General features: G+C 44.4%; 1 protein-coding gene across 1 annotated transcript in view; it reads left to right on the top strand.

The window, feature by feature from the left end:
* Positions 1 to 23,986, top strand: part of LOC106561902 (protein kinase C-binding protein NELL1) — a 502,584-nt gene that overhangs the window by 384,972 nt on the left and 93,626 nt on the right. The window contains exon 13 of the mRNA XM_014126233.1: positions 14,984 to 15,109. Within this exon, the coding sequence (XP_013981708.1) occupies positions 14,984 to 15,109 (126 nt within the window). The remainder of the gene's footprint in view (positions 1 to 14,983; positions 15,110 to 23,986) is intronic.

Genomic DNA, 23,986 nt, shown 5'->3' on the forward strand with positions numbered 1-23,986 from the left:
GATAAAGGTAGATTTCCAATAACCTCAGCGCCGTAAAAGTTAGCACACACCTAGACATCTACACACACAGGCACATATTCGCCTTCCCAGAGCCCAGGCAGATCTCGGCAGTGGAGCACAAAATTATTTTTAGCCACCTACTCCCCTATTTCTGACCTACATATCACAAGCGAGAGAGAGAGAGAGAGAGAGAGAGAGAGAGAGAGAGAGAGAGAGAGAGAGAGAGAGAGAGAGAGAGAGAGAGAGAGAGAGAGAGAGAGAGAGAGAGAGAGAGAGAGAGAGAGAGAGAGAGAGAGAGAGAGAGAGAGAGAGAGAGAGAGAGAGAGAGAGAGAGAGAGAGAGAGAGAGAGAGAGAGTGTGTGTCTGGGAGCCCACCATACAATAAATACTCATACAAAAACACAGTTACACATCAATTAAAAACACAACCCTCCTCCACACTAACTATACACAATACCCCATATACTCATAAACAGATCAATATTGTTGACCAGTTTATACTAGGCAAACTCAACCCTCAGTCTCGCTGCCAACATTCCCTCCAGCATTCCCACCACATCAACAGACCCCTGTCCCCGAATACTGTTCTTTCGGGTCTTCCATATCGCTAATTTTGCTGCCCCTAACACAAAATTAAGCAACACAACTACACCCTTTCGACTGAACCTGTACTTTGCCCCAAATATATACAGTTGGGAAGAAAAAACCTCTCCCAACGTTGAGAACCAATTTGTGATCAGGTCAATCATCCCGACCAACCTGGGACACTGTAAAAACAGATGTGCCAGAGTTTCAGACTCATCACAAAATGGACACCCCTCCCCAACAGTAGGGTCCAGGTGTACCAGATGCATGTTAGTGGCTATAGCTCCGTGTACTATGCTCCATTGGAGGTCAGCTGTCCTCTTATCAATAGGCAGTTTGTACAGTGATCGCCAACAGCCTTTTGGGGAGGCACCTGGACCAAGCACACCCGCCCACCTCGTCGATTTTACCCCTTCCAGGGAAGATGCATGGGACACCTTTACACAAACTCTGTACATGGCCTTCTTTCCCACCTCCTTGAACTCCCCCAGCTCCGGGGTATCGAAAGAAAGCAGCATCCCCACGTCCTCCACGAATGCCCCCGCTGCAGCACTAACAATCAGTGCAGGGAACACATAATCCAGACCCTCCTTCCACCGATCACAATTGGAAATGTCAGTCACATACTGCAGATGAAGCACTGGCAGGGAGTCACAGACCTCATCGACGACCTTCCTCAGTAGGCGAGATGATCGGATCCCCGCTCTTTCTCCCAGCTCCTCCAACGATCTATTCCTGTTCCGCATCAGATGACCCAGTTTAGTACACCCCACGCCTAACAGGCATGAACGTAGGCTAGCTGAACCCAGAACACAGGACTGGATGGCAGTGTTGTGAAAAAGAGGCTCTTCAAAAAGCCACATCCCTGGTGGCGTGCCGGCCTTACGAGACTTCACAAAAACTCTCCAAGCCTGCATAACAGACTCATAGAGTCAGGCCAGGCAAATCACCCCCCTCCAGCTTTAAGAGGAAAAGTTGCTTATCTAAGCCCAAAAAGCCCGCTCTCCTCATCAATATATAGGCTGTGTCGACCCAGCTAGAACCGTTTCTGTACAACAGCCTCTGGGCTGCATGAAGCCGGAAAGCCACGATCCTAGAGGAAATATCCACCAAGCCTTGCCCACCCTCGTGTAGTGGCAGGTACAGGGCTGCAGCTTTTATCCAGTGTTGTCCAGACCAGAAGAAATTGACAAGGGTCCTCTGAAGCTCTTGAATCAGACCCTTTGGTGGCTGTAAAATCATTAGTCTGTGCCACAGGGTAGAGGCAGCAAGATTATTAGCTACCAATACCCTTCCCCTATAAGACAGCTGGCGCAGCACCCATTTCCATCTTGACAGTCTGGCACACACTTTCTCCACTACACCCTCCCAGTTCTTTTTCTGAAATACATCAGAGCCATGAAAAAACCCTAAAGTCTTCATCCCATCTCTGCCCCACTGAAGCCCCCCTGGTAACCGTGGAGCAGACCCCATCTGAAGCTGACCTGCCCACAGCGCTTCACTCTTTCCCCAATTGACTAGCTGAGGAGGCCCCCTCATACACCTTTAGAGCGTTTGAGAGAACCTTAACATCCTCAGCCCCTGTAATAAAAACTGTCACGTCATCTGCATATGCAGACAGTGCTATCGTGGGACCCTTCATTATACCTGGCACAGAGAAACCAGTAAGCCTCGCTCTTAAAAAACAAAGCATTGGTTCAATCACCAGACTGTATAACTGCCCTGAAATTGGGCATCCCTGCCTGATGCCCCTTTGGACAGGGATGGGGCAGCTCAAACCACCCCCCACCTTCACCATACACAAGGCCCCAGCATACAGTAAATTCATCCACGACAAAAAAACATCCCCAAACCCAAAGGCTTTCATTGTTTGAAACAAGTACTGGTGGTCCACACGGTCAAAAGCCTTCTCCTGATCCAACGAAAGTAAACCCACATTTACATCAGACAGTTTACAAATGTCTAAAACATCTCTTATCAGAAACAAATTGTCAACAATAGAGCGATCAGGTACACAGTAAGACTGGTCCTTGTGGACCAACAATCCCAGATACTCTTTCAACCTGTTTGAGAGACATTTAGAAACAATTTTATATTCTGCGCACAGCAACGCAACAGGTCTCCAATTTTTTATGAGAGCCAAATCCCCCTTTTTTGGCAATAATGAAAGCACCGCACGTTGACAGGATACAGGAAGGGAACCCTCATGAAAAGATTCACACATCACCTCATAAAAATCCTCTCCAATAGACCCCCAAAAGTGTTTATAAAACTCAGATGGTAAACCATCAATGCCAGGGGCTCGGCCTGTTGAGAGCTGCATAACTGCTGTGGACAGCTCTTGCAGTGTAATGTCAGAGTCCAATGCGACTCTCTGTTCAGGTCCCAATTGAGGAAGACCGTGTAGCAACTGTTCAGTACACAGAGAGTCACAATCCTCGGCCTTATAGAGGGCAGAGTAGAAATCTACGGCATGTTGACGCATTTCACTGTCATCTGTGGTCACCTTCCCATCAGGGAGACAAAGGCAGACCATCTGTTTACGTTGCAGTGTCGATTGTCCTAGGTTAAAAAAGAAAGCGCTAGGAGCATCCATATCCTTGAGGGAAGCGAAACGAGACCTAATCATGGCACCCTTCACTCTTTCATGCAGAAACAATCTCAGTTCATGTCTCTTGTCCTGTAAATTCATGACTAATCCAGGGTCGTTCTGAGTGAGCAGCTTCAATTCAATAGATTTGATGTCCTGTTCAAGGGCCTTGATAGTCTCTTTGACTTCAATTCGAGACAGAGCAGTATACTGTTGACAAAATAATCGTATTTGGGCCTTCCCAACCTCCCACCATTGTCTCAAGGACTCAAAATGTCCTTTTGTAACCCTCCATTTTTCCCAAAACAACAAAAACCTTTCACAAAACATGACATCATGTAACAATTTAACATTAAAATACCAGTACGATGATGACCTTCGTGGACAGGACAAATGAATATCAACAGTAACAAAATGGTGATCAGAGAAACCCACAGGAGTAATATCACACCTTCCAACCCTACTACAGTATTGATGAGATACATACAACCTGTCTAACCTTGCTGCACTGACACGACCTTCATTAACTTTTAGCCGTGTATACTGCCTAACTTTTGCATTCCTGACTCTCCACACATCAGAAAGCTCAAACTCAGTTAGTAGACCAGACAGGCAAGTGGCTGACCGCAGGTGAGGTTCTTCAGCGGTGCGATCAACAGTAAAATCCACTGTACAGTTCCAGTCCCCCCCTAAAACCATACAACCCTCTTGGTCACAATGTCTTAAAGTTTCCTTTATTTTGTCAAATACAGCAATACGCTCTGTACCCTCATTAGGAGCATAAACATTCAAAAAAACTAACAAAAACCCCTTAACCTCCGCCTTGACCAATAAAACCCGACCCTTGACAATCTCTGTTGTAGATACCACAGTCACCCCTAAGCCTGAAGAAAACAAGATTGCCACCCCAGCATTGAAATTTGTACCATGACTGAGTATATGCTGCCCCTCCCACCACATACCCCAGTCAACCTTATTTTCCTCATCACTATGTGTCTCCTGTAGAAAAACTACATTAAGCCTTTTCTGTTTTATTACTTCTAATACCCAAGCCCTCTTATTCCTGTCCCTTCCACCATTAATATTGAGAGAACCTACCCTTAGTACCTCCATATAGAAAAGAGAAAGGAAAAGCAGAAGAAACCACAGAGAAACCAAAGAGAAAAAAGAAGACACCCTATGAAGCATGATCAACATCATTGTTTAAATCTTCTCTTACCCTGACCACGTTTCCCACCACCTTTTGCTGCCGTGACAGCAGTAACAAATTTCCTCAAGCGAAACCGCTTCTTCTCACTTAACTGGTCTAACCCCACCGTCTTCTGTAACATCACAGCTGACCTCACAAACTTATCAACATCAAAATATTCTGCCAATTTGACAGATTTCCCAAAAGTCTGATCCAAAAACCTATTTACCTCCTCTAGATCATAAATTGAGTCGTCACCAGCTGCTATCATACCAATAGAGATATCCATATCCTGCTCCTCCTCAACTGAGGCCACAGACCCCTGACTTGCTTCTAACACATCCCTTTCATCACTCCCCACTTGCAGCCCATCACTCGTACCAGGCATCTCCTCCACTACCTGGGAAACTAGCCCCACCTGAACCCTATTAGTCGTAGTGGACATCTCCTCCACTACCTGGGAAACTAGCCCCACCTGAACCCTATTACTCGTAGTGGCCATCTCCTCCACTACCTGGGAAACTAACCCCACCTGAACCCTATTACTCATAGTGGGCATCTCCTCCTCTACCTGGGAGACTAGCTCCACCTGAAACCTATTACTCGTAGTGGGCATCTCCTCCACTACCTGGGAAACTAACCCCACCTGAACCCTATTACTCGTAGTGGGCATCTCCTCCACTACCTGGGAGACTAGCCCCACCTGAACCCTATTACTCGTAGTGGGCATCTCCTCCACTACCTGGGAGTCTAGCTCCACATGAACCCCCTCCTGTACCCCGTTACTCATAGTGGGCATCTCCTCCACTACCTGGGAGACTAGCTCCACATGAACCCCCTCCTGTACCCCAGCACTCGTACTGGGCACCTCCTCACCAGTCTGAGGAACTGGCTCTTCAGATCTATCCTTGCTTTCTACAACAATTTTTTTCTGCTGCATAACATTTCCCTCTAACACAAGTTGCAACTCCGTGTCCTCAACATGGATAACTTGTTCCTCAGCAGCAGGCTGCTCAACCACTGTCGGCCCACCTCTCCCTACATCAGTGGGCCCAGGCGTTATGAGGACCACCTGTGCCCCTCCCTCTGCCTTCTCCCTTTTCGGGCAAGCATGTCGCTTATGACCAACATCCCCACACTCAAAACACCGTTGACTACCCGTACTAGCATAAGCCATATACAATCTATTGTCATACTTGACTTTAAACGCTAACTCCAAAGTCTGCTCCGGTGAGTCCAAAAACATAAACACCTGTCGCAGAAAAGACATAACCTGTTTCAACGCCGGGTGTTTGCAACCCAACGGGACAACCTTAATTGAACTTGCAAACTTCCCAAAGCGCAATAACTCGCGCTCCAATAGCTCATTTGGAATAAACGGCGGTACATTTGAAATCGTTACCCTTGTTGACGGAGAAAAAAGCGGAGTAACTTGAATAAACATTCCTTTAAGAAGTACGCCTTGCTCAACCATACGATTAACAAGACACTCTTCTTTAAGAAAAACCACCACCGCTTTATGCATCTGTGACGCATAAGCAGCATTCTCATATCCTACCTCCTCTCCCACGGCGACCAGAAACTCCTCCACCGTGACAGTAGCTTCAGTAACACTCCTAAAGCCGTGCCGAAGTGACAGGGGCGGCATCCCTATTCGGGCTGCCATCCCCGCCAAAAACAGGGTAATTTCGATACGAAAACAAAATACTTAATTCTACCACAACAAACAAATAAAAATAATAACCTTAATCATGCACAGAAGAAAACAAAGAATGCCACCAAGAAAGAGAAAACCTAAAGAAACTCTACACAACACACGCACTCCCTTGCTCAAACAATTCCCAGCATGCACCAAACATTCCCAGCATGCAGAGAGAGAGAGAGAGAGAGAGAGAGAGAGAGAGAGAGAGAGAGAGAGTCCTACCTACCCCCTATTTCTGACCTACATCACAAGCAGAGGCATGAGAGAGAGCGACGGAGACAGACAGACAGAGAGAGAGATACAGAGAGAGAGAGGTAGCGAGAAAGATGGAGAGAGACAAAGTGAGACAGACAGACAGATTGAGAGAGAGAAACGGACAGAGAGAAACAGACAGAGAGAGAGAGACAGGCAGACAAACGGAGACGGGGGACAAAGTGAGAGGGACAAAGTAAGAGAGACAGAGACAAAGACAAAGTGAGAGAGACAGAGACAGAGACAAAGACAAAGTGAGACAGAGACAGAGACAGAGGGACAAAGTGAGACAGACAGCGAGAGACAAACAGACAGAAATAGACAGACAGACAGAGAGAAACAGAGAGAGAGAGAGAGAGAGAGAGAGAGAGAGAGCGAGGGGACGGATGGAGAGGGATTGACGGAGAAGGACAGAGAGGGACAGATGGAGGGGGACAGATGGGACGGTCGGAAAGGGATGGACGGAGAGGGACGGACAGACGGAGAAGGATGGATAGAGAGAGAGGGACGGACGGACAGAGAGAGAAGGACAAAGTGAGAGGGACAGAGAGACAGAGAGAGAGAGACGCCTACATACTCCCCTATTTCTGACCTACATCACAAGCAGAGGCAAGAGAGAGAGAGAGAGAGAGACAGAGAGAGAGAGCCCTGCACTCTTCAATATTTACATCAACGAATTGGCCACTATTCTAGAAAAATCCTCAGCCCCTGGTGTTAGTCTCCACAATTCAGAGGTTAAATGCCTACTCTTTGCAGATGACCTATGCCTGCTGTCACCCACAGCACATGTCCTACAGCAGAGCCTGGACCTGTTAGAGCAGTACTGCCAGACCTGGGCCCTGGCAGTACACCCCAAAAAGACAAGAATAAAGATTTTCCAGAGAAGATCCAGATCTCAGGGAAATATACCAACGTTCTCAATTGGTACAAAATATATAGAGTACTGCACATACTACAATTACTTAGGTTTAAAAATAAGCTCAACTGGACACCTTAATGAGGCAGTGAATGAACTGAGAGAGAAAGCACGCAGGGCATTCTACGATAGTAAAAAAAAATGATTTCAAATTGAAATAACAATTAAAATTTGGCTGAAACTAATTGAATGTGTCATTGAACCAATTGCACTTTATGGCAGCGAGGTGTGCCTCAGGACCAGAACATCCAATCAATCAGAAATAACCAAATTACAACACAGTCAAAACAAAACTACATTGCTTTTTGGGAAACACAATCACAAGCACAATGCACAATGCAAAATGCAGTTCTATCTGGCCCTATATCGACAGTACGCCGTGGCTAAATATTTCACCACGGATACTGATCAAAACCTTTGAAAAACCTTGGCAAAGTACAGGCTCAGTGAGCACAGCCTTGCCATTGGGAAGGGTAGACACAGGAAAACCTGGCTCCCTGTAGAGGAAAGGCTGTGCAACCACTGCACAACAGCAGAACCTGAGACAGCTGCATTTCCTGACAAAATGTCAAAAATATTAAACAATTAGAGTGTCATTTCCCCAAATTTGAAACCCATATTCAAGGTTTCAAAGACCTCTCTGATGAGATTAGGCTACCCATCCTGTTGGGGGAGGACGCAGAGAGCTGTGGGTTGGCAACGCTCTACATTGCTGCCTGCCATAAAATGAGGGACAGTGTCTGACAGACCAATCAACCTGCACATGTCCTCTACTATATGCTTATTGCTATTGTTCAATGTATGGTTATTGTTGTTACTGTTGTCATGCCAATAAAGCAAATTAAATTGAATTTAATTGACAAAGTGAGAGGGACAGAGACAAAGACAAGGTGAGAGAGAGAGAGAGAGAGAGAGAGAGAGAGAGAAAGTGAGAGAGACAAAGTGAGAGAGAGAGAGAGACAAAGTGAGAGAGACAAAGGGAGAGAGAGAGAGACAAAGTGAGTGAGAGAGAGAGAGAGACACAGTGAGAGAGACAAAGTGAGAGAGAGAGAGAGAGAGAGAGAGAGAGAGAGAGAGAGAGACAGTGAGAGAGACAAAGTGAGAGAGAGAGAGAGAGAGAGAGAGAGAGACAGTGAGAGAGACAGTGAGAGAGAGATTGACGCAGTGAGAGAGAGATTGACGAAGTGAGAGAGACAAAGTGAGAGACAGAGTGAGAGAGACAAAGTGAGAGACAGAGTGAGAGACAGAGTGAGAGAGACAAAGTGAGAGACAGAGTGAGAGAGACAAAGTGAGAGACAGAGTGAGAGAGACAAAGTGAGAGAGACAGAAAGAGAGAGAGAGGGACAAAGTGAAAGGAACAGAGACAAAGACAATGTAAGAGAGAGACAGAGACAAGGTGAGAGAGAGAGACAGAGATTGACAAAGTGAGAGGCACAAAGTGAGAGGGACAAAGACAAAGACAAAATGAGAGACAGAGACAAGGTGAGAGAGGGAGATTGACAAAGTGAGAGAGTCAAAGTAAGGGAGAAAGAGAGTCAAAGTAAGGGAGAAAGAGAGTCAAAGTAAGGGAGAAAGAGAGTCAAAGTAAGAGAGAAAGAGAGTCAAAGTAAGAGAGAAGATTGACAAAGTGAGAGAGGGAGACTAGCATCCTGTCTAGGGGGTGCACTTGTACATCAAGCTGCCTCAGGCTACAGAAACGAGATCCTGCTCTCATTAACCATTTCGGCTCGCACAAGACAAGGTTTGTGGAAGGCTACTTACTTAATACAGTATTGTACCATTACTGACTACTGTATAGGGCCCCCATACAGTACAGATTGTACAGTACAGCCCACCTTTAGCTTAAACATTGGTGAATTCCTCACCCAGTGTCTGGTGGAAAGCAGACTGAACCAGATTTTCTCTAGGATTTTGCCTGTGCTTAGCTCAATTCTGGGGTTTTTTCATGAAAAACTCTGCGGTCCTGAACAATTACAAGCATACCCATAACATGATACAGCCACCTCTATGCTTGAAAATATGGAAAATGCTACTCTGTAATGTGTTGTACTGTATATTCCCCAAACATAACACTTTGTATTCAGGAAAGTTCTTTGCCACATTTTTTGCAATATTACTTTAGTGCCTTGTTGCAAGTTTGATGAATGTTGTGGAATATTTTTATTCTGTACATGCTTCCTTATTTTTACTTTGTCAATTAGGTTAGTATTGTGGAGTAACTACAATGTTGTTGTTCCATCCTCCGTTTTCTCCAACCATTCAAGTCTGTAGCTGTTTTAAAGTCACCCCATGGTGAAATCCCTGAGTCGTTTCCCTCCTCTACGTCAACTGAGTTAGGAAGGACACCTGTGTCTTTGTAGTGAGTTGGTGTATTGATACACCATCCAAAGGGTAATTAATAACTTTACCATGCTCAAAGGGATATTCAATGTCTGCTTTTTTTTACCCATCTACCAATAGGTGCCCTTTTTTGCGAGACATTGTTAAACCTTCCTGGTTTTTGTGGTTGGATATGTGTTTGAAATTAACTGCTGCGCGCGACCCTGATTTACCATTTCGGATAGTGTCTGGGACGCACGAACAAAACGCCGCTATTCGGATATAACGATGGATTATTTTGGACCAAACCAACATTTGTTATTGAAGTAGCAGTCCTGGGAGTGCATTCTGACGAAGACAAGAAAAGGTAATCAAACTTTTATAATAGTAAATCTGATATTGGTGAGTGCTTAACTTGCCGGGTGTCTAAATAGCTAGCCCGTGATGGCTGGGCTATGTACTTAGAATATTGCAAAATGTGCTTTCACCAAAAAGCTATTTTAAAATCGGACATATCGCGTGCATAGAGGAGTTCTGTATCTATAATTCTTAAAATAATTGTTATGCTTTTTGTGAACGTTTATCGTGAGTAATTTAGTAAATTGTTAGCAAATTCCCTGGAAGTTTGCGGGGGGTATGCTAGTTCTGAACGTCACATGCTAATGTAAAAAGCTGTTTTTTGATATAAATATGAACTTGATTGAACAAAACATGCATGTATTGTATAACATAATGTCCTAGGGTGTGTCATCTGATGAAGATCATCAAAGGTTAGCACATTTTCACTCCGGAACTTATTTAGGCTTGCCATAACCAAGGGGTTGAATACTTATTGACTGAAGACATTTCAGCTTTTCTTTGTTAATTAATTTCAAAAAAATAAAAAACATATTTCTACTTTCACATTATGGGGTATTGTGTGTCGGCCAGTGACAAATCTCAATTGAATCCATTTTAAATTCAGGCTGTAACACAACAAAATGTGTTAAAAGTCAAGGGGTGTGAATACTTTCTGAATGCACTGTACATACATGCACACACAGATATGCACACACAGATACACACACACACACACTTAACTTTATTTTTTGCACACACATACACACATACACATACAGACACACACAAACACACAAAGACAGATACACGCACATTCTACCCAACTCCTACAGCCAATATAATCACTTGATGGAATAATTTATTGGCCCTTGTAAGCAGACTGCTTTTTATTTTTTAAATTAATGATGACTTACTACCTCGCAACATGTCAAGGACACTTCCCAGCACCAAGTTGCTGGTGACAGTCAAGTGCAGAGTAATTGGTGAGCACTTAATTGCCTGCTCTCAACGTGTTTCGCCTCTATGTCATTTTGTGTCTAGGCTTCTTCGTGTGTTCCTGAACGATGGTCGCAAACAGGCATTTGCTCGACTCATCGGAGATGTTTGCATCGTGCTGAGTTTTCAAATTCAATTGGATGGAGTTGTTAGCCCCTGTTGGTTGCAATGATTCACCTCGCTGCTAGTTGGCTGCATCATTGAGAGCATCTTGACTGGTTCCATCGCTTGGTATGGCAACTGCTCAGGATCCGACAGCAAGGCTCTACAGAGGGTAATGCGTACGGGCCAGTACATCACTGGGGACAAACTCTCTGCCATCCAGGACCTCTTTATCAGGCGGTGTCAGAGGAAGGCCCTAAAAATGGTCAAAGACTCCAGCCACCCAAGTCATAGACTGTTCTCTTTGCTACCGCATGGGAAGCAGTACCGGAGAGCCATGTCTGGGACCAAAAAACTGCTGAAAAGCTTCTACGCCCAACCCATAAGACTGCTGAACAGTTAATCAAATGGCTACCAGGACAATTTACATTGATCCCCTATATTATTTATATATCTTAATAGTTTTGCAGCGATTCCCTTGCATTGGCTCTATGCACACTCACACATACTAAAAGGACACTCCAAAACACACACACACACACACACACTACATATGCTCACACACGTGAACATATCGAAACAGATGAATATTGACGACACACACACACACACACACACACACACACACACACACACACACACACACACACACACGCTTTCAAGCTTCATATACGCTGCTGCTACTATGTTTATACTACACTGAGTGTACAAAACATTAAGTACACCTTCCTAATATTGAGTTAAAAAAATTATAATATTTCACCTTATTTAACCAGGTAGGCCAGTTGAGAACAAGCTCTCATTTACAACTGCGACCTGGCCAAGATAAAGCAAAGCAGTGCGACAAAATCAACAACACAGAGTTACACATAAACAAACGTACAGTCAATAACACAAAATAAAAGAAAAATAGAAAAATCTATATACAGTGTGTGCAAATGTAGAAGACCAGAGCTCTATGGGCCATTATCAAAAGTAGTGCACTATAAAGGGTGCTGTGGCATTACCCAGTTGGGTTTATTTTACCTCTATACAATGTAAAGCCTCGAGGTTAGAGAGTTATTATTTATAAACACGCAGAGCACGTAGAAAGGCACTATTCTATATAAAATTCTTATTATTGGAGTGGTCGACATCTGAAGGAGGAGTTACAGTCATCCTAGAATGGGAAAGTAACAAGTGTCAAGAAGAATATTGAAATTAGCACCAACTAAACAAATCAAATAGTATTGGTCACATGCACCAAATACAAGAGGTGTAGACTTTACAGTGAAAGGCTTATATACAAGCCCATTCCCAACAATACAGAGTTAAAAAGGAAGACAAATATTTGCTGAATAAAAATGGAAATAATAACACAATAAAAAAATAAGGAGTACCAGTACTGAGTCAGTTTGCAGGGGTACGAGGTAGTTGAGATAATTTACGTAATTTACAGTAGATATTGGTAGGGGTAAAAGTGACTAGGCAATCAGGATATACACTGTGTACAAAACCTTAAAACTTTTTCGGGATTGGTGTCCCTTCCACGGGACGGTTGAGCTAACGTAGGCTAATGCGATTAGCATGAAGTTGTAAGTAACAAGAACATTTCCCAGGACATAGACATATCTGATACTGGCAGAAAGATTAAATTATTGTTAATCTAACTGCACTGTCCAATTTACAGTAGCTATTACAATGAAAGAATACCATGCTATTGTTTGAGGAGAGTGCATAATTTTGAATATGAAAAGTTATTAATAAATATATTAGGCACATTTGAGCTGTCTTGATACAACATTTTTTACAGAACTACCATGGTTCATTGGCTCAGTATAACACTTTGCACATACACTGCTGCCATCTAGTGGACAAAATCTAAATTGCACCTGGGCTGGAATAATACATAATACATTTTAAAGATGATGGTACAAAAAATAGAAAAGAACGGTTGGTTTTTTCTTCGTATAATCTTTTACCAGATCTATTCTGTTATATTCTCCTACATTCCTTTCACATTTCCACAAAGTTCAAAGTGTTTCCTTACAAATGGTACCAAGAATATGCATATCCTTGCTTCAGGGCCTGAGCTACAGGCAGTTGGATTTGGGTATGTCATTTTAGGCAACATTTAAAGAAAAAAGGGGCGACAGACTGACCAGGTGAATTCAGGTGAAAGCTATGATCTCTTATTGATGTCACTTGTTAGATACACTTCAATCATTGTAGATGAAGGGGAGGAGAAAGGTTAAATAATTATTTTAAAGCCTTGAGACAATTGAGACATGGATTTGTGTCATTCAGGAGATGAATAGGCAAGACAAAATACTTAAGTGCCTTTGAACGGGGTATGGTAGTAGGTGCCAGGCGCACAGGTTTGCGTCAAGAACTGCAACGCTGATGGGTTTTTCATGCTCAACAGTTTCCTGTGTGTATCAAGAATGGTCCACCACCCAAAGGATATCCAGCCAACTTGACACAACTGTGGGAAGCAATGGAGTGAACATGGGCCAACATTCCTCTGAAACGCTTTTGACACATTGTAGAGTCCATTGCCCGACGAATTGAGTCTGTTCTGAGGGCAAAAGGGAAGGGGGGAGAGCAACTCCAACCAATATACTCAGTCAGTTATGAAAACTAAGGCAAGCATTTTCAAACAGAAATTTGCTTCCTGTAGCACTGATTCCAAAAAGCTTTGGGAGACTGTAAAGTCCATGGAGAATAAGAGCACCGCCTCCCAGCTGCCCACTGCACTGAGGATACGAAACACTGTCACCACCGATAAATCTACGATAATCGATAATTTCAATATGCATTTTTCCACGACTGGCCTTGCTTTCCACCTGGCCACCCCTACCCCGGCCAACATTTCAGCACCCCCTGCATCAAAGCCCCGCCTTATCTCAGCTCACTGGTCACCATAGCAACACCCACCCGTAGCACGCGCTCCAGCAGGTATATTGCACTGGTCATCCCCAAAGCCAACACTTCCTTTGGCTGCCTTTCCTTCCAGTTTTCTGCTGCCAATGACTGGAACGAATTGCAAAAATCTCTGAAGCTGGAGTCTTATATCTTCCTCTCTAACTTTAAGCATCAGCTGTCAGAGCAGCTTACCAATCACTGTATCTGTACACAGCCAATCTGTAAATAGCACACCCAACTACCTCATCCCCATATTATTACTTACCCTCTTGCTCTTTTGCACCCCAGTATCTCTACTTGCACATCATCATCTGCACATCTATCACTCCAGTATCAATGCTAAATTGTAATTATTTCGCCTCTGGCTTAGTTATTGCCTACCTCCCTGCTCTAAAGAAGTGCACTATAAAGGGAAGATGGCGTCATTTGGGACTCTGCCGCTTTCTCTCCCAGGGATGGAATTCCACTTCTTTTTTACGTTTTTTTGGTATTTTTATTGAACAGTCATAGAGGGATAGTGTGAAAAATAAGAGGTGAGAGTGTCAAAAGGTAGTGTGACAGATTTGAACCCACGTCAATACAGGTACATGTGGCATGGGGTCTGCGGCACTAACCACTAGACCAGGGTTTCCTAAACACTGTCGTGGCATTCCCCCTGGGTGCACATTTTGTTTTTTGCCATAGCATTACACAGCTGATTCAAATAATCCAGGCTTGATGGTGAGTTGATTATTTGAATCAGCCATGTAGTGCTAGGGCAAAAACCAAAACGTGCACTCAGGGGAGACCCTAAGTCCGAGTTTGGGAAACCCTGCACTAGACCACCCATGGCACAGCGCTTAATTTCTGCCATAAAGCTCTGTGTGTGTTCCCTCAGATATTGACAACTCCTGTGCCGGAGTCTGGTATAGTGGTACTGTAGTGCTGCAGGCTCCAAACCACACATACCCACTGGTGACAGACTTCTATATTCCTCCTTGGCCCCTACTCTCTGTCCCCTCTCTACCCTCCAACGGTCACTAAACAATATATATATACACAATTCAACAATATATTGACAATTCCTCTGTGTGGGTTCTCCTCTCTCAGATATCGATGAGTGTGCTGTTCAGAGTCACTACTGCCAGGCTAACACGGTGTGTGTGAATGTCCCCGGCAGCCATCGCTGTGACTGTCTACCTGCCTTCATCAGAGTGGATGACTACTCCTGCACAGGTAGGTCAAATATGCACACACGCATACTTGAACATGTGGGTAGGCCAACACAAGCACACACACACATAGCCACACAAACACTTCCTGTTTTTCCATACCACCTCGTACCTAACTTCCTGAGAATTATTGGTCATTTTGACATCTCAAGGTTGGCAAGTATTGTGTCTGGTAAACAGAGTGCACTCACTTCTCACGGGTTGTCAGTTTGTTTTAATCTGAGTTTTGTACAAAACTACAGAACAGGGGTAGTACAATGTTTCTCAGAGAAAGAGTGTTGATTTAGGATCAGTTTAGACTTTTAGATCACAAGGATTAAGATTACATGGACCCGGGGAGCTGAACCTATATCAACATTCTGAGAATTTGACCCCAGGTAGATCTGTGTACTCTGGAGCAACACACACTCTCCTTCAGCTGGAGAGGGGTCAGGACACGGCTCCACACTGTAGTCAAGCTGGGGTCAGGACGTGGCTATACACTGCAGTTAAACATGGGCTGTCAGGTCAAGAGATTTCAAGAAACCGTTTTACAAAGGTGGGAAATACACGAGAGGAAGGGGGGGGCTTTTATCACAATGCTGCTGAGTGTTGGAGATACAGTGCTTGTATCAGATAAACTAGCAAATTAAGTTTAAGGCACAATCCTGAATTTCGAAAAACAACAAAATGGAAGCCACCACACCACTTGGTTTGCTGTACATCTGAGGAATGGGGCTGGAGAAATGTAATCTCTATAAATGAGATAGACCGAGCTATAGATGCAAGGATTGACAGTCTGTGAGGTGAAACCATATTTTAAGGCTATACTTTGTTTCCATATCACAGATTGGGCCTTTGAAGTATGGAAATGTGTACACCTACTGTCTGTTGACATTGGCTGGGACTCATCTGATTCAAACAAGCCAAGCTTGTGTTTAATTTGTCATTGTAGTATGGTCAGGGCGTGGCAGGGGGTGTTGTTTTTGTGTGTTTTGGGGTTGTTTTTTTTAGAGGGGATTTGTTCTAGTTTTCATTTTCCATGTTCGTTTTCTATGTGTGGCCGAGTATGGTTTCCAATCAGAGGTAGGTGTCTTTCGTTGTCTCTGATTGGAAGCCATACTTAGGCAACCCTTTTTTCCTTTGGGTTTGTGGGTGGTTGTTTTCTGTATAGCCGTGTGCCTTACGGAACTGTTTTGGTCATTTGTTTATTTTGTTTGAGTGTTCTCTCTTAATAAAAAGAAAGAAGATGAGCACTATACCCGCTGCGCCTTGGTCTGTCCCTTACGATGCATATGACAGAACCACCCACCCGAGAAGGACCAAGCAGCGTGGTAAGGAGCAGCAGGAGAAATGGACATGGGAGCAGATATTGGATGGCAAGGGTCCTGGACATGGGAGGAGATCAAGGCGGGATGGAATCGCCGTCCATGGGAACAAGTGGAGGCAGCAAGAGCAGAGCGGCGACGAGAGGAGGCTCGATATCCACCGAAAGGCAAGGCTGAGAGGCAGCCCCAAAAAATGTTTAGGGGGGGGGCACAAGGGGAGTTGGGCAGAGTCAGTAGGGAGTCCTGAGACAACTTCCCGTGCTTACTGTGGGGAGCAAGTGATGGAGCAGACACCGTATTTTGCGGTGATGCGCATTGTGTCATCAGGGCACAGCGAACTGTGCCCGCACCCCGCAGTTATCGAGCGGAGTTGAGCATCCAGCCAGGGCGGGTTGTGCAGGCCATGCGCTCCAGACCTCCAGTGCACCGCCAAGACCCAATGTACCCTGTGCTTGCTCCGCGCACTCTCCCTCCAGTGCGCCACCATAGCCCAGTACGTCGTGTTCCTGCTCCCCGCACTAGCCCGAAGGTGCGTGTTACGAGCCTGGCGCCTCCTATGCCAGTCCCACGTAGCAGACCTCCAGTGCGCCTACAAGGCCCAGTGTTCCCTGTGCCTGCTCCGCGCTCTCTTTCTCCAGTACGCCTCCATAGCCCAGTAAGGCCAGTGCCTGCTTTGAGCACGCGGTCCGCAGCGCGTCTCCCCAGTCTGGTGAGATCAGTTCCAGCGCCCCGTAGGAAGCCTCTAGTGATGGTCAATGGTCTGACGTCTCCAGCGATAATCCTTGGCATGAAGCCTCCAGTGATGATCCATGGCCCGGAGCTTGTAGGGATGATCCATGGCACGAAGCCTCGAGTGATAACCCATGGCCCGGAGCCTCCAGTGATGATCCATGGCACAAAGCGTCCAGTGATTATCCATGATGCGGAACCAGTGCTGATGGTCCATGGCACAGAGCCTGCAGCGAAGGTCCCCGGTCCGGAACCTACAGAGACGCTCCTCAGTCCGGAGCCTCCAGCGACGCTCCCCAGTCAGGAGCCTCCAGCGACGCTCCTCAGCCCGGAGCCTCCAGCGACGCTCCTCAGCCCGGAGCCTCCAGCGACGCTCCCCAGTCAGGAGCCTCCAGCGACGCTCCCCAGCCCGGAGCCTCCAGCGACGCTCCCTAGCCCGGATTCTCCAGCGACCCTCCCCAGCCCGGATTCTCCAGCGACACCCCCCAGCCAAAAAAAATCTTGGGGCTGCCTCTCGGGCTTAAACGCCAGTCGTGTTCCTCGGTAGCGTTCCCGGTCCTTACCCTACTTCCTCCATGGGCCCTCTCCGGCCAGAATCTGCTCCCACGTCCATTTCTCCCGCCAGTCCATGTCGAAATCCCTTTGCTCCTTACTCCGCTGCTTGGTCCATTTGTGTTGGGAGATTCTGTAACGGTTGTCGTCGGGAATGGAGGACCAAAACGCAGCAGGAATGTGGATGCTCATCTTGATATTTATTTGAAAATAAAGTGAACACCAAAATAACAAAACAGCGAAGAACTCACGAACAACCAAACAGTCTTGTCAGGCTCACACACGCAAAACAAGAAACAATCTCCCACAAACACTAAACCAAACACATACCCATATATAGGACTCCCAATAAACCAGACATAGAAATACAAAAGACCAGAGACCACATAGAAATACAAACATAGAACATTAACCAAAAACCCGGAAATAATAAATCAAACGCCCTACTATATAAACAACCACCCCGAACCACATAAAACAAATACCCTCTGCCACGTCCTGACCAAACTACAATAACAAATAACCATTATACTGGTCAGGACGTGACACCTATGTCTTACTTACCTCTGTGATTTAAAGGTTCTAGATAGCTACACTCTTAGAAAAAAGGTGCTAACAGAATTTGCATCCATCCTCCTCAACTTCACAAGTCCAACTAAAGCTGCCATTGTCAGAAACCATTGAAAACCAGCACAGTAACGACAGCAAACTAAATAAATCACCATGCAAGCATGCAATAAGACTGTGCCAAATCGCTTGGTTGTATTATCCCAGAAGGAGAATAAATTTAATCTAGCGATGTGAAGTTAGTTAATGTTAGCTAGTGAGTAAAACAGTATCCGAGACAGTCCAGAACAAGTGTCAGACTTAGCTAGCTAACTTTAGCTTTACCATTACAGACACTGAAATAGTTAGCTATTCCGTAACAAAACTTCAGTCAGCTAGAGTCGCGATCATGGTTGCAATGCTAATGTTAGCTAACTAACGTTACCAGAGCCAGAGATATTAGTACAGAAAAAGGTTAGCTAGCTAACGGTTGTTAGCTAACACTCAATATAACATTAGCTAGCTACCTAATTATTACCTAAATTCATAAATCGTAACATTTGTTACTTACCGTTTTCATGGTTTTCAGTCATCCAAAATACCCTTAGTCTGTTGAAAAAACACTAGCCATTTTCCACTCACTCAGTCCCACTAGAACTAGAAGACTTGCACGTCTCGACACTTGCTCACGTTCTGGTGGCGGGAGAATTAACTCACTGGCTGCACCCCTGCGCCCCTGGCTGCGCCCCTGGCTGCGCCACTGGCTGCGCCCCTGGCTGCGCCCCTGCCAGTCATGTGAAATCCATAGATGATGGCCTAATTATTTATTTTCAATTGAATTATATCAAATGTAACTCAGTCAAATCTTTAAATTTGTTGCACGTTTTGTTCAGTATATGATAGTTAACGTTAGCTAGCTAAGCACTAGACAGTAAGGCAGTGGCACTGACACATTTAAACTGATATCAGCAAACTGTGTGTTAATCTATCCCAAACATGACATTGCTAACTACAGTTGCTAAATACAGTGGTTTCTCGTCTGAAAGTTTTGCGATTATGCTGCGGGACTTAGAGGTAATTTGTTGTTTAGTATGGTACCCTGCATCACTACTTCATTGCTCCAGACCAGTGCAAGGGGGAGTTAAAGCACTGATTATGCTTTTGGGTCCCATGGCGCTACTGTGTCTCTAACTGACAATGAATGTACGACATAAACCAAATAGAAACTGATAATTATGCACAACTAAAACTGTTATTACACTAAGGTTTTTATTCTAGGAGAAAATTAGTCTACAATTAGGGTGTGGAAATGTTAGCATTATTTTGCTCTTACTGTAGTACTGTAGCCTACTCCCGACCGGTCATGTGGTGCAGCAGTCTAAGGTGCTGCATTGCAGTGCAAACTGTGTTGCTACAGATGCTGGTTCAATACCCGTGCTGGCCTCGACTGGGAGACACATGAGATGTCTGAAGGCTTTTGGTTTCTCTCCCCCTAAAAACAGAAATAAATAATTCTAAATAACAAACTGGCTTTATTTACAAATTAGTAACAATGTCTCACCCCATGTTGAAGAATGGCCTATTTCGCACTCATTTTACGTAATTTTAAAATGAATTAATCTCCAAAATATCTTTATTATCAACTGGCAGCTTCATTAAATAGTATAGTATGCTGGCCTTCTAGGCAGAGTTCCTCTGTCCAGTGTCTGTGTTTATTTGTCCATCTTAATATTTTATTTTTATTGGCCAGTCTGAGATATGGCTTTTTCTTTGCAACTCTGCTTAAAAGTCCAGCATCCCAGAGTCGCCTCTTCACTGTTGGTGTTTTGCGGGTACTATTTAATGAAGATGCCAGTTGAGGACTTGTGAGGCGTCGGTTTCTCAAACTAGACACTCTAATGTATTTGTCCTCTTGCTCAGTTGTGCACCGGGGCCTCCCACTCCTCTTTCTATTCTGGTTAGAGACAGTTTGCGCTGTTCTGTGAAGGGAATAGTACACAGCGTTGTACGAGATCTTCAGTTTCTTGGCAATTTCTCACATGGAATAGCCTTCATTTCTCAGAACAAGAATAGACTGACGCGTTTCTGAAGAAAATACTTTGTTTCTGGCCATTTTGAGGCTGTACTCGAACCCACAACTGCTGATGCTCCAGATACTCAACTTGTCTAAAGAAGGCCAGTTTTATTGCTTCTTTAAAATCATAACAACAGTTTTCAGCTGTGTTAACATAATTGCAAAATAGTTTTCTAATGATCAATTAGCCTTTTAAAATGATAAACTTGTATTAGCAAACACAACGTGCCATTGGAACACAGGGTGATGGTTGCTGATAATGGGCTTCTGTACGCCTATGTAGATATTCCATAAAAAATCAACCGTTTCCAGGTACAATAATTATTTACAACATTAACAATGTCTGCACTGTATTTCTGATCAATTTGATGTTATTTTAATGGATAAAAATGTGTTTTTCTTTAAAAAACAAGTGTCACGTCCTGGCCAGTATAAGGGTTAATTGTTATTGTAGTTTGGTCAGGACGTGGCAGAGGGTATTTATTTTATGTGGTTCGGGGTGGTGTTTTGGTAGAAGGGCGTTTGATTGATTATTTCCGGGTTTTTGGTTTATGGTCTATGTTTATGTAGTTCTATGTGTAGTCTGGTTAATGTATTTCTATGTTAGGTTGATTGGGGTTTGGGACTCTCAATTGGAGGCAGGTGCTTCCTCGTTGCCTCTGATTGAGAGTCCTATATATGGGTAATTGTTTGGTGTAGGTTTTGTGGGAGATTGTTTCTTGTCTAACGTGTATGAGCCTGAGAAGACTGTTCGGTGATCGTGAGTTTGTTTTGTTATTTTGGTGTTCATCTTGAGTTTAATGAATGTTCAAGATGAACAAACACAGTCCTGCTGCATTTTGGTCCTCTTTTTCCGATGATGATTTCGCTATATCGTCTGACGACGACGACAACCATGACAACAAGGACATTTCGACGTGACCCCAAACTTTTGAACGGTAGTGTATGTATATATATATGTCTTACCGAGCCTTTCCATAAGTCCATGCATGTTTCTGTCTACTGACTGTGATTAGAGCGATGTTCATGTGCCGTGAAGCCAGCAGATTACAGATGGCCTTTGCCGATAGCTCATCATCTTCACTCATCAGTGAGTCGTTGGCTTGAATAGTCTCACTGGAAATACAGGCGACAGCTGATGCATTGGTCAAGAGCCAGGCGGTATTGGCATGTTTACTACAGTATGTACTGTAACAAGTAATTAAAGAGCAGCAGTAAAATAACAATAGCGAGACTATATGCAGGGGGGTACCGGTACAGAGTCAATGTGCGGGGGCACCGGTTAGTTGAGGTAATATGTACATGTAGGTAGAGTTATTAAAGTGACTATGCATAGATGATAACAGTGGTGTAAAGTGGTAGCCATTTGATTAGGTTTTAGGAGTCTTATGGCTTGGGGGTAAAAGCTGTTTAGAAGCCTCTTGGACCTGGACTTGACGCTCTGGTACCACTTGCCGTGCGGTAGCAGAGAAAACAGTCTATGACTAGGGTGGCTGGAGTCTTTGACAATTTTTAGGGCCTTCCTCTGACACCGCCTGGTATAGAGGTCCTGGATGGCAGGAAGCTTGGCCCCAATGATGTACTGGGCCATTTGCACTGCCCTCTGTTGTGCCTTGCGATCGGAGGCCGAGCAGTTGCCATACCAGGCAGTGATGCAACCAGTCAGGATGCTCTCGATGGTGCAGCTGTAGAACCTTTTGAGGATCTGAGGACCCATGCCAAATCTTTTCAGTCTCCTGAGGGGGAATAGGTTTTGTCGTGCACTATTCATGACTGTCTTGGTGTACTGTGACCATGTTAGCTTGTTGGTGATGTGGACACCAAGGAACTTGAATCTCTCAACCTGCTCCACTGCAGCCCAGCCGATGAGAATGGGGGCGTGCTCGGTCCTCTTTTTCCTGTAGTCCACAATCATCTCCTTTGTCTTGATCACATTGAGGGAGAGGTTGTTGTCCTGGCACCACATGGCCAGGTCTCTAACCTCCTCCCTATAGGCTGTCTTGTGAACAGGGAGTACAGGAGAGGACTGAGCACGCACCCCTGAGGGGCTGATACCTACTCTTCCGACCTGGGGGCGGCCCGACAGGAAGTCCAGAATGTAGTTGCAGAGGGAGGTGTTTTGTCCTTTGAGGGCACTATGGTGTTGAATGCTGAGCTGTAGTCAATGAATAGCATTCTCACATAGGTGTTCCTATGTGAATTCTCTCATCACATGTATTTCTTAGTTAGGTTGGCTGTATCACAACCGGCCGTGATTGGTTGCAATTTTAGTTTAATCCAACAGAAAAGACAGAATAAATAATACAACAAATATTGTGGTTAAACTCAAATATACCAATTGATAAAAACAACTTTATGAATTGGAACCTTTACCATGTGGAAGCGGGAAAATAGTTATTATTATTATTAACCCTGTTTTTCACACAAGCGTGGCAGGCTGTGATTTCTGCAAACAACGTTTCTAGGATGGGCTATTATATGTTGATCATATTCGTCATGGCTCCCAAGTGGCGCAGTTTATTTGTTGGACTTAGGTTATGGTTTGTCATGTGTCCTATTATTTGACAGCTTGCTTAGCTGTCGTGTTATGCTAGAAGCCAGTGCAGTGGAGCTCAAATTATATTGAGTTGCAGTAATATCTTTTTACATAGCCAGCTAAGAAGTTCATTGTTTGTTCCTGTTTCTACCAGTGCTATTCATTTGGAAACTGTCCCATCTTTAACTAATCAGCTAACATTGACTAACTCTGTAGATGTCTATCAGGCAAGAAATGGTGAGTTGAGCAACATAATGCTTTGCTCGCAATGCTGCAATCAGTCTAACAAACACACAATGAGAAACAATCTGTCCACTAAGGACTTTATAAAATCATTTTGATTGATGATCAGTTGATTGAATGCAAGTGCTGTGTAGCTTTATGATGATACTGTATATATATGTGTGTGTGTGTGTGTGTGTGTAAAGGAAGACGTGTTGTAACTGTAACACAATCTATTATGGAAACCCCTAAGAGGTGATTATTACAGAGTAGGTGTATGGCTGAGAAAAAGGAAGGGAGAGTGAGCGTGTGTGTGAGTGAGAGTTATAGATGCTTTGAGGGATAGAGATGTGGAGCAAGGAGGAAGAGCAAGGAGGTGTGGAGAGAGGAAGAGGAGAATGAAGAGGAAGGAGAGGAGAGTGGAGGGAGAGGAACATAGAGAAAGAGAAAGAGGGAGAGCACACTAGAGAGTCCGTCTGCCCCAAGTCTCCCCATTCACACAGATAACTTTGTGCAATTTGTCTGTCTCATTTGTTCAATGTACATACAAATCAAATCTGATTTTATTTGTCACATGCACCAAATACTACAGGTGTAGACCTTACCGTGAAATGCTTACTTACAAGCTCTTAAAAATTGTTTGGGATAGGGGGCAGTATTTTGACGTCCGGATGAAAAGTGTGCCCAAAGTAAACTGCCTGTTACTCAGGCCCAGAAGCTAGGATATGCATATAATTGTCTAAAGTTTCTAACACTTAAAATTATGTCTGTGAGTATAACAGAACTGATATGGCAGGTGAAAACCCGAGGACAAACCATCCCCCGCCAAAAAACTCAGCTTACCACTATTTTCAATGGCTATCACTTTCATTATAAGGCAAAGTCCTCCCAGATTGCAGTTCCTAGGGCTTCCAC

The sequence above is a fragment of the Salmo salar genome, chromosome ssa11 (genome assembly GCF_905237065.1).
Source record: "Salmo salar chromosome ssa11, Ssal_v3.1, whole genome shotgun sequence".
NCBI lineage: Eukaryota > Metazoa > Chordata > Actinopteri > Salmoniformes > Salmonidae > Salmo > Salmo salar.